Source organism: Oncorhynchus clarkii, chromosome 2, assembly GCF_045791955.1.
Source record: "Oncorhynchus clarkii lewisi isolate Uvic-CL-2024 chromosome 2, UVic_Ocla_1.0, whole genome shotgun sequence".
NCBI lineage: Eukaryota > Metazoa > Chordata > Actinopteri > Salmoniformes > Salmonidae > Oncorhynchus > Oncorhynchus clarkii.
Window position 1 is genome coordinate 89,472,702 of NC_092148.1, and position 12,246 is coordinate 89,484,947.

Below are 12,246 nucleotides of genomic sequence, written 5' to 3' on the forward strand. Positions count from 1 at the left end.
AAACAAAATAAGATTCTACCAACCTTCCAAACTCTTAGGGCAACATTTATCTATTGTTGTTGTAAAAATGGCTCAAGTTCAGTAAATATTTACACTGAACATGTTTCATGAGCTGAAATAAAAGATCTAAGAAATGTTCCATATGCACAAAAAGTGTATTTCTCTCAAATGTTGAGCAACATTTTTTTACATCGCTGTTAGTGAGCATTTCTCCTTTGCCATGATAATCCATCCACCTCACAGGTGTGGCCTACCAATAAGCTGATTAAACTGCATGATACACAGATGCTGGGGACAATAAAAGGCCACTCAAAAATGTGCAGTTTTGTCACACAACAAGATGCCACAGATGTCTCAAGTTGAGGGAGCGTGCAATTGGCATGCTTTCTGAAGGAATGTCCACCAGAATTTGTTGCCAGAGGTGAATGTTGTTTTAGAGAAGTTGGCAGTACGTGCACCCGGCCTTACAAGCACAGACCACGTGTATGGCGTCGTGTGGGCGAGCGGTTTTCTGATGCCAACATTGTGAACAAAGTGCCCATTGGTTCCGGTGTGGTTATGGTATGGGCAGGTATAAACCACGGACAAACAACACAATTGCAGTGACAACATCCTGAGGCCCATTGTCGTGCCATTCGTCCGCCGCCATCACCTCATGTTTCAGCATGATAATGCACGGTCCCATGTTGCAAGGACATGTACACAATTCCTGGAAGCTGAAAATGGCCCAGTTCTTCTATGGCCTGCATACTCAGACATGTAACCCATTGAGCATGTTTGGGATGCTCTGGTTCCCGCCAATATCCAGGAACTTCGCACAGCCATCGAAGAGGAGTGGGAATGATTGCGAAGGAGATGTGTCTAGCTGCATGAGGCAAATGGTGGTCACACCAGATACTGTTTTTCTGATCCACGCCCCTTTTTTAAAAGGTATCTGTGACCAACAGATTCAGTTCTGTATTCCCAGTCATGTGAAATCCATAGATTAGGGTCTAATTCATTTCAATTTCCTCATATGAACTTTAACTCAGTAAAATCTTTGAAATAACTTTTGTTCACTTTTTGAAAATATGGAGTTGTATAGTTCTGGAGGAAAAATATCTAATGTAATCCCTTTTTAGATAAAAAATGTAATGTAGCAAAATGTGAATACTCTGCAAGGGGTGTGTATACTTTCACTTGGTACTGTATAAACAAAAAAACATCAATTTATTTTCACATCATCTACAGGAGTACAGTACAAATATACTTCATGCTCTTCTCTCCTCGCTAAATCACTTTTATTCAGGGTGGAAAAATACCGTAAAAGGAGATGTCAGGGCATGTATTGGGTCAGTGGAGCAGGTACACAATGGTACGGAGTACCAGCGCAGGGTACTGACACCTTTCACAAAAAATATTTGTTGAATATTCACCCCAAAAATAATTAACACTGGTACTGTCGAAAATGATTAGCGTTGTAGTGAACGGTGACAAGGAAAACATGGGCTTCTTAGACTGTTGGCTAACTTGCTAAACACAGTCTACTCCGACAGGGTTAACCCACTTGGGGGAGATCACAACTAGCTTTATGTAGGCAAAAGTTGCTCCCCCGACACCTGTTTCATTCTGTCTTGGAGTCGAGCTATGTTGAGATATTGAGGACCATCAAAGCCGTGTCTCCCTGTCAGGGTTACAGTCCAGCGCTCTTACAAACTGGTCAGAGTGGATAGAGTTGTTGCTTTCCTCTTTCCTGAGAGACTCGAACTCCATCTCTACATTCCCATTGGTCAATGCTATTTTCTCTTCCTGCTTGACGTGCCTCCTGAGTAGAGCGAAGCCCAGTATACACAGGAAGAAAGAGACAGTCCTTAGGCCCATAGTCAGACCCAGGTATACTACCCTAGAACAGAACAGAGGAGAGAGTTAGGGATAGGTTCAGAGTTATGGATAGGGAAAGCCAGTATACACAGGAAGCAAGAGCGGTTAAGAGTTTTGGGCCTGTAACCGAAAGGTCCCTGGTTCGAATCCCTGCACAGTCAATGTGGAAAGATCTGCTGTTCTGCCCTTGAGCAAGGCAGTTATCCAACAAGAACTTTCCTCGGGCGCTGATGACGTAGTTTAGGCAGCCCCCTGCATCTCTCGGAATCAGAGGGGTGGGTTAAACGCGGAAAAAACATGTCGGTTGAATGCATTCAGTTGTACAGCTGACTACAGTCGGTATCCCCTTTCCCGTCCTTAGGACCCGAGTCAGACCCAGGTATACTATCCTAGAACAGATCCAAGGAGAGAGTGAATCGGGGCGGCAGGTAGCGTTGGACTAGTAACCTAAAGGTTGGAAGATCGAATCCCCAAGCTGACAAGATACAAATCTGTCATTCTGCCCCTGAACAAGGAAGTTAACCCACTGTTTCTAGGCCGTCATTGAAAATAAGAATTTGTTCTTAACTGACTTGTCTGGTTAACAAATAAAAATCCTCAGAATAAACTAAAATAGGTTACACTTAACATGAAAGCGTTTGAAGTAGACTATTCTAAAGTAACACCTTACAATTAGTGTACATTAATGTTAACTGTTGCCCTAAAATAGAGCAGAGAGCACGAATACTAAAAACATGGCACGGTAAAACAAGAATATAAGTATTTATAGCCTACATCATCATTCCGTTTAATTAAATTGTTTAATTTATCTTAATTTGGTTCCTCTGTAAGTGCTCTCACAGTTCACGGTTGTGTGGTTGTTGCTGACGATAATTAGTAAAAGTTGATTATACATATATATATATATATATATACATATATATATGTATATATATATATATATATGTGTATGTATGTATGTATGTATGTATGTATGTATGTATATATATATATATATATATATATATATATATATATATATATATATATATATATATATATTGGGGCGGCAGGGTATCCTAGTGGTTGGACCCAAAAGGTTGCAAGTTCAAATAACAAGGTACAAATCTGTCGTTCTGCCCCTGAACATGCAGTTAACCCACTGTTCCTAGGCCGTCATTGAAAATAAGAATTTGTTCTTAACTGACTTGCCTAGTTAAGTAAAGGTAAAAAATAAAAAATATATATATATACACACACAGTCGTAACAGTTTGAACCGACACATGGCGTAATACTTGGCCTTGTATTAGTACAGTTCTGTGGTTAGTGCAGGCAATAGAACAGGCTATAGCCAACCATTGTACACTAATCTCTCTATTATAATTCTATGTACACTAATCTCTCTATTATAATTCTCTCTATTATAATTCTATGTACACTATATCTTCAGACATTACCATGAGCTGAAGAAATGAATGTGGCAATTTTCTGAATTAATCAAACCACAGTTTAATTTATTTCATGCTCTCCAAACCTGTTTATGATTCATAAGTACTTTCCTAACCCTAAAACCCCAAACCCTCTGAGAATTTTTCAAAAAATTGGTTCTGAAACGGAGAAGAATATGCATATATTTAGATGCCTTTCTTTCATTGGTCGAACGAAATCGAACTACAAAGGTGTATTTAAAGGGATGCCCTGGAGATAAATGGACTGAAAATCCTATTGAATGAAAGCCGCAAGAGATAATCTGTTGGCCATCAAGTGGGAGGGTTTTATGTTTTGATCGCTGGAGAAAAATGTAAAACCAGTCATATGGTATCAAACTGAAACATATCAACATCCCACTGGGCACACACTGGTTGAATCAACGATGTTTCAACCTCATTTCAATTCAATTACGCTGAACCAACGTGGAATATATATATTGAATCATTTTTTTTCACAGTCAAATTTATAAAATACTGGCTTTATAACCTGCTAGAATGACATTCGGAGAGCCAAGCTATAGACTTCTTTAGCCATGCGTAAGAGACAGTACAAACCTACTGAGTTGATTTATGATTTGAATTATAGACTTTTAACTGAGGAAGAAGTCTGGGTACAAAAGCATTTCTGTGGAACCCAACAGAACGGTATCCTAGTGGTGTCCCTTAGTCAGACTAAAAGGGAGATTGGCAGTCGTCATGTTATCAAACTTCGGTTATTGCCATAAATGATTATGCATAGGTTAATAACGCATTACTAACACTTGTCATCTTCTTTTGTTTTCTTGTTCTTTTCAAGTCCCTCACTCTCTTAGGAGCCTGAGGGAGGAAGTCAAACGCTCCAAATCCAACTCCAACGATCAGTAGTTCAATGGGACGGGTAATGGCAGGTAAGAGGGGGTAGAGTGTTCTTAGTGTGATTATAAATTCAGACCAGGGCCTTATGCCATGGAAGCAGATTACATAATCAGAGCCCATAAGTCTTGCAGGTGTGAACATACAAATTAATTGTGGGAATATTAAATAATGTTTTATTTTCTGTTCATTTCTAAGTCATTTCAAAGTTTCTATAATGTTGAACAGTATGGATTTGGATTCTAGCTTGAAATATACTTATTCATGTTACCATACCAGGACTTGTTGATTACTTTACATGTATAAAGAATGCATATGTTCGGGGTCAAGGGTCAAGAGGAACTAGGTGTGTTGAAAGTTACTGAGTGACATGGAAAGTTACTGAGTGAGACAAGCGGAAGGGCAGAAAATTCATATTCTGTTCAAATATTTTATTGTGCAATATGAATGTTCCTAAGGAGGGAGGCAACGGGCAACAGTGTAGTTTAAGTTCCTGATGAATACCAACTACAGAGAAGTGAATAGTGGAAGGCATAGTTTCCTAAGTCTGAATTGACCACCTAGGTGTTTTACCTGTAGGCTGTTGTGTTGTAGATTCTACACGCTCCTCTTCTTCCGCATTTTGTGTTTCCCCACTTTAAACAGGTAGTGTCTATGACGGCTCCGAAGTAGATAGGTGCAGGGATGCCAGCTAAAATCAATCAATCAATCAATCAATCAATCATTGACTAACTCAATCAATCAGTCAACCGAGGACATAAGTAATACTCACCCAGGGTCCGGGTGGCCAACGTGTGGACTCCAAGAGCAAGGGATTTAAACTCAGGCTTAATGCACCTATAAAAAAAATATTAGGGAGTTAAGGGAAGTCCTTTAAGGCCAACTAAACTTAATCCTAACTGTTGTGATTAACTTGAACTTGAGTGACATCAAAGCATGATTTTTACAAAACGGTTTGCCCAAGTTGAACATGTTAAGATACAACCCATTTTGTATTGTAGCATTTCTCCAGGCCATCCACTAGATGGCCTCACTGACCTGATGAGAAGCATGAAGCCTGGCGTTCCCCCCAGAGAGATGATGAAGGAAGTGATGACAGACAAGAAGAGGAAGTAGGGGAACATTGTGTCACAGCTGTCTCTGATTGGACAGTGACCCAGGGAGGCAGTCAGGTTACTGGGCTGAGAACCTGCCCCTGTCACCGCCACACACCTGCACTGGTTAAACACCTGGAGGAGAGGACATGGGGAGGGATTACTGAGTAAAACATTACAATAATATGAGAGTCTGTACTAGTGGTCTGGGGAGTCTGTACTAGTGGTCTGGGGAGTCTGGACTAGCGGTCTGGGGAGTCTGGACTAGCTGTCAGGAGAGTCTGGACTAGAGGTCTGGGGAGTCTGGACTAGAGGTCTGGGGAGTCTGGACTAGCAGTCAGGAGAGTCTGGACTAGCGGTCTGGGGAGTCTGGACTAGTGGTCTGGACTAGCAGTCTGGGGAGTCTGGACTAGCGGTCAGGAGAGTCTGGACTAGCGGTCTGGGGAGTCTGGACTAGCGGTCTGGGGAGTCTGGACTAGCAGTCTAGGGAGTCTGCATAAGGTATGTCTAAGGAGTCTGGACTATTTTTTTATTTTACCTTTATTTAACTAGGCACAGGCAACCAGTTTAGAACAAATTCTTATTTTCAATGATGGCCTAGTGGGTTAACTGACTGTTCAGGGGCAGAACAACAGATTTGTACCTTGTCAGCTCGGGGGTTTGAACTTGCAACCTTCCGGTTACTAGTCCAACGCTCTAACCACTAGGCTACCCTGCTGCCCGACTAGTGGTGAGTACTACCTACTCTAGTCTACATAAGGCCCCTAGAGGCAGGAGTTCGATATATTTGTCTCCACCTGATGACTTCACATACACTGAGTATACCAAACATTAAGAACACCTTCCTAATATTGAGTTGCACCCCTCTCTTTTGCCCTCAGAACAGACTCAATTCATTGGGGCATTGAATCTACAAGGTGTCGAAAGTGTTGCTGGCTTAAGTGATGCTGGCTCATGTTGACTCCAATGCTTCCCACAGTTGTGTCAAGTTGGCTGGACGTCCTTTGGGTGGTGGACCATTCTTGATACACACAGGAAACTGTTGAGCGTGGAAAAACCCAGCAGCGTTGCAGTTCTTGACACAAACCGGTGGTCTTGTCCATTCACTCTCTGAATGGCACACAATCCATAGGTCTCAATCGTCGGAAGGCTTAATAGTCCATCATCAACCCGTCTCCTCCTCTTCATCTACTCTGATTAAAGTGGATTTAACAAGTGACATCAGTAAGAGATAATAGCTTCCCACTGGATCCACCTGGTCAGTCTATGTCATGGAAAGAGCCGTTCTTAATGTTTTGTATAGTCCGTGTATAGGCCCAAGGGGAACGCTAGGATATCATCTCACCGTGTTTTTGCCTGCTCCGGTAGAGGATGTACAGCCAGCCAAACAGGGGGACACATAAGTGATCCCGTTCTCTCCACAGACAGGGTCCCAGTCACTCCCGGAGCACAGGCAACCGGAGTTACACTCAGAGAACAGAGATGGCTGCTGGTACGACAAACCCTCCACCCTGGACAAACACAGAGACGGATGCAGAAACGACTGAAAAGGTACAGTGTGTATTAGATTCTAGAAAGATCTGTCACAACATCAATGATCAGTGTTCACTCATTTACACAGACTGTTTTCTAGGTCAGTTCATAGCGACTCTGTTTTGACTGACATGTTTTTTTCTCTATTCTGAGTGACTAAGAATAGCTCCTCGTTCCCAATAGAGTTTAGTTGAATACATAAAAGACGATGGGGGAGGTTTGTATCCAGCGTGGAGACTTACCCTGTGTATGACATGGTTATCCCAGCCACCTTGGCGTTGTCACAGCCCATGGCGAAGAAGAAGAGGGACAGGAAGTACCCCAGCAGGGAGGTCCCGAAGGCGAACTTAGCAGCTCCCATGACGCCCAGCTTGAACTTCTTCATGAGCACACCCCCTGAGAACATCCCCAGAGCCACTGCAGGGATGTTGACCATGCCTGTATAGCAGAAATAGACATCAGCCATGCATGCACAGCACATAGAGGGAAGTTGAAAGAACCGTTCTAATCGTAGTACAGCTCCCCTGAAGCAGTTTTGACGGTTAAGTGTCTTTCAAGGGCACAACGTCAGGCATCTACGATACTGATACCATCAACCCTCCGGTTGCCAGCTCATTCCCAAACAGATTTCCCCATGGGATCTCTACAGACATCATACGAACAACAAGTTTATACCACAGGAAGGGGAAGTGTGGGATTAGGGGTATAGCCAGGCCTGGCCCTTGGCATATGTGCCATAGGAGACCATTTAGGGCTACAGCTCCCCCCCCCCCAAAAAAAAAAATAAATGTTTAGGAACTCAGCCAGGGTGTCAACTTACTGTTAAGAGTTAAAGACAATTATTTTTATTTTTTTCACCTTTATTTAACCAGGTAGGCCAGTTGAGAACAAGTTCTCATTTACAACTGCGACCTGGTCAAGATAAAGCAAAGCACTGCGACAAAAAACAACAGAGTTACACATGGGATAAACAAAAGTACAGTCAATAACAATAGAAAAGTCTATATACAGTGTGGAAATGGAGTAAGGACGTAAGGCAATAAATAGACCATAGTAGCGAAGTAATTACAATTTAGCAATGAACCTCGGAGTGGTATTTGTGCATGCTTGATCCGGGGAATGTGGTCAAAGGCTCCGTGTGGATGTTGTGATGCAATTACGAAGGCACGCGAAGACCAAATTGAGCTCCGTACTGCATCACCGTGCGCCTCCCAAATTTTGTAACAATGCGGAGGGCTCCATTTAGCTCTACATTGACATGATTGGTTGACGGTAGAGGGGGTCGGGAGGTCCCGAAAAAAAACAACACAAACTCACTTCCTTGACAACTTCCTTGACAACAGCTCTGCGCTGCTCCGCGAAGGCGAAAGAAGCCCTGACTTCTGCAGAGGCCGTATCACCTTAAATGCTGCATGGCCAATGCAGATGTCAGACTGACCTTTTAGAATACTAAAATACACAAGGTGCATCAACAGTTATTATCTCATGTCAGTCCCTGACAGTCACTCAATTAGCTCATTTCAGCTAACATTTTTTAGATTGGTAAGTTAGTCAAGCCAGCTATCTAAACTTGTAGTAAACAAGCCCAGGGTCCCCTGACCTCCAGGTGGTCTCCATTGATTTTGTTAGTCACTCACACTTACTGTAGATATTATGTTAACATGGCATGCATAAATCATGGCAAAATGTGTAGAATTGCGAGAATTTTTGCTTCTCATCTCTCATCCTCCACCCTCTCTATCTCTCTCACCCTCTCATCCTCTCACATCTCTCATCCTCCACCCACTCCGTCTCTCTCTCACCTCTCTCCCCTCCCCCTCTCTGTCTCTCTCTCTCTCACCCTCCCCCTCTGTCTCTCTCGCCCTCTCACATCTCTCATGCTCCACCCTCTCCGTCTCGCTCTCACCTCTCTCCCCTCCCCCTCTCTGTCTCTGTCTCTGTCTCTGTCTCAGTCTCTCTCTCTCTCTCTCTCATCTCTCTCTCTCTCTCTCGCTCTCTCCCTCATCCATTCTCTCCCTCCACCTCCTCTCATCTGTCTCTCTCCCTCCCTCTCTCCCCATCCCCCCTTCACCCCTCTCCCCCCTCCCTCTTCCCCCTCCATTTCTCTCTCTTTCTCTCTCTCCTTTCCCTGCCTTCCCCTCCTCTCACCTCGCTCTCTCCTTCCTCTCTCCCACAGACAGGCCGACAGCCAGATAGGCAAGCAGACAGGCAGGAAGGCAGACACACAGTTTTAAAGTTTAAAGTCAATCTAACTTTAAAATATCCTTTTCAGAATGAATTCAATAATTCATAATAATGGTCTTAGTTTCTAGAACTGCAAGACCATTGTGTCCAATGGAGGTCAAAAATGCTTTTGGGTCTATTGACTTTACATTTTATATGCCGGGTTCCCTCCTGGGAACCCACTTTACATTTTATATGCCGGGTTCCCTCCTGGGAACCCACTTTAATAAAGTCCTCAGGTTTTTACGTTGTTGTCACAGGAAGCTGAACCTCAACACAGGGCAAGGTTGTGTGCAAAGACGGTCAACTAGTTCAGTGCCGACGCAGTCAACGGGAGTGTCGTGGTTATGTGAGGACTGTAGACAATGCTTTTCTATGGAAGAAATGCCTTGTTCTCTTGAGAGACCGAGTTTTCACTGTGAAGAGTTCATTTCACATGGTCAGATGTATGCTTGCGTTCATCGGGAGCGTCTGTTGAACGGTCCCATGTGTGAATATTGATTCTATTTCTCAACCGTTCTGCCGATGTCACTCAAAAGCACATTAACTCTAGGTCAGGTGAGGCCTACCCTTTTTTAAAATGTTTTTATGTCACCTTTGTTTAACTAGGCAAGTCAGTTAAGAACAAATTCTTATTTACAATGACGGCCTACCCCGGCCTAACACAGACGACAATGGGCCAATTGTGCGCCGCCCTAAGGGACCCACAATCACGGTCGAATGTGATACAGCCTGGATACAGAACCAGGGACTGTAGTGACGCCTCTTGCACTGAGATGCAGTGCCTTTGACCGCGGTGCCACTTGGGAGCCATGTAGAGGGGGAGGGGCAAATTAATGATTTATTCAATTGGATTAAGGCTAGGGTTATGTCTAGTGTTGAGGCCCTAACTTCATGTCCACTCAAAGCTCAACCCTGCTCAACCTTAAACCTAACCTCATTCCTAACCCTAGCTTCATATCAACTTCCAGCTCAATTCTAAGCCTAACCCTAACCCTCGCTTCATCTCAACATCTTGGCTCAACCCAATCGGTTGTCTCTTATCTTTTCCCATTGACTGCTACTGTATGTATTGACATAAGCATCAATCTTGTGACACTCATCTTTTCCCATTAGTTGGAATGTATTGACATATTGTAAACATCAACACTGTGACATCTTTTCCCATTGACTGCAATGTATTGAGAAAAAACATCAGCTACTGTGACATTTGACCTTTTTTTTTTTTTAACCTTTTTTGCAAAAACGTGTCAGGATGAAGTTTTCAGGCTCACAATGGGCTGGGCAAAATGTGTGGAATTACAGGAAATTAGCTGTAAAAACGGCAACAACAAAAAATGTGTGGAATTACAGGAAATTAGCTGTAAAAACGGCAACAACAAAAAATGTGTGGAATTACAGGAAATTAGCTGTAAAAACGGCAACGACAAAAAATGCCCCTAAATGGCCCCATGGCAAAATGTGTGGAATTGTTTAAAAATGGCAGCATTTTCTCTGTGCCTAATGGCAAAGTGTAGAATTGCACGAAATTAACTCTAAATCAAAATCAAAAATCTCTCCACCGTCAAGAAGGGGGCCACTAAAATGTTTTGCCAGCATGGTGGTGAGGGGTCCCCCCCAAAAGTTTAGAGCCGGGCTTGTCTATAGCCATTTTACAGGGAAAGATCTAGCACAATCCACTCTTCCTAGCTGGGATGGTGATTATGCCTGCAATACAATACTAACCTGACAACTCACAATAAATGATTCCGTTACTCTGTTGTTCGCTACATACTTTAGTCTGAAGTCGTTTGTGGTGAAGAGGGGCAAGAGAGGTGTTGTACAAAACAAATTCATCATCGATTGGATCATCTCTAACCCATCTGAGTATCAAAGCCAATGACGAACTTTCAAACCGGCGGTTTGCCCACGTGTATTCTGAATCTGGACCAATCAGACAGCCCCAAAAATGTGTTCGCATTCGTTGAAGGGTCGGGGAGGTACTCAGATCCAGACTCATTGCAGAGAACAAAACTAATGTCCGTGGGTGCAGTGTAACATTTGGCAGGAGCAAGGAGTCTGGGTAGCCAGGCACGTACAATACAGACATCACAAGACAAAAGGGATCTTTCTCAATTATCATCTTTGTCTCATCACCTCCTCCTCATAATGATCTTCTCCTCCAATAGGGTTGAGAAGCGGGCAAGGAGATAGGGTGTGGCGAGTCACAGAAAGACGAATTGAGAAAGGACCCAGGTTCTTACAGAGGGGGAGGAAACTGTATTGGGAATCACTCACTGGGTTTTACAGTGAGGCAGAGATGCGACTGTATCTAGCGCAATCCTTCTTCCCAGAAGAGATCAAAGGAAGGAATAGCCTCATTCATATCAAAGTCGTTCATCCATATTTCATGTGAAGTGGTCATGAGAGATGAAACTGTCTTTGATGGTTGAAAGGACAGGGGGAATGCTGAATGTATTTCTGGCTGAGCCCCCAACCTCCTCTCCACTCCCTACTAAACCACTCTTCTCTAATTGAGTACAGAATAAAAGCATATTATTATTATTATTATTATTATTATGTGGTCATCAACAGCACTTTAAATATAATTTAACTTGAATATAATTTAATATCAAGACCGGCTATTTATTATTTACATTATTCAATATTATTTTCTATTAATTTCAAGTCTATCTCGCTTTTATCGAGTCCCGTCTCATCATGCCAGTGTTTATTATAGAGAAGTCAGAGTCCGTCTTCTCATGTCAGTGTTTATTACAGAGAAGTCAGAGTCCGTCTTCTCATGTCAGTGTTTATTACAGAGAAGTCAGAGTTCGTCTTCTCATGTCAGTGTTTATCACAGAGAAGTCAGAGTCCGTCTTCTCATGTCAGTGCTTAATTACAGAGAAGTCAGAGTTCGTCTTCTCATGTCAGTGTTTATTACAGAGAAGTCAGAGTCCGTCTTCTCATGTCAGTGTTTATTACAGAGAAGTCAGAGTCCGTCTCATCATGTCAGTGTTTATTACAGAGAAGTCAGAGTCCGTCTTCTCATGTCAGTGTTTATTACAGAGAAGTCAGAGTCCGTCTCATCATGTCAGTGTTTATTACAGAGAAGTCAGAGTCCGTCTTCTCATGTCAGTGTTTATTACAGAGAAGTCAGAGTCCGTCTTCTCATGTCAGTGTTTATTACAGAGAAGTCAGAGTCCGTCTCATCATGTCAGTGTTTATTACAGAG

At 42.9% G+C, this 12,246-nt stretch overlaps 1 protein-coding gene across 1 annotated transcript in view; it reads right to left on the reverse strand.

The window, feature by feature from the left end:
* Positions 1-1,647: 1,647 nt before the first annotated feature.
* The window catches only part of LOC139383157 (solute carrier organic anion transporter family member 1C1-like), a 33,384-nt gene continuing 22,785 nt past the window's right edge, over positions 1,648-12,246 (reverse strand). Inside the window, exons 10-15 of the mRNA XM_071127522.1 lie at positions 7,052-7,247; positions 6,622-6,787; positions 5,221-5,411; positions 4,955-5,019; positions 4,756-4,873; positions 1,648-1,882 (exon numbers count right to left, since the gene is read on the reverse strand). Of these exons, the coding sequence (XP_070983623.1) occupies positions 1,648-1,882; positions 4,756-4,873; positions 4,955-5,019; positions 5,221-5,411; positions 6,622-6,787; positions 7,052-7,247 (971 nt within the window). The remainder of the gene's footprint in view (positions 1,883-4,755; positions 4,874-4,954; positions 5,020-5,220; positions 5,412-6,621; positions 6,788-7,051; positions 7,248-12,246) is intronic.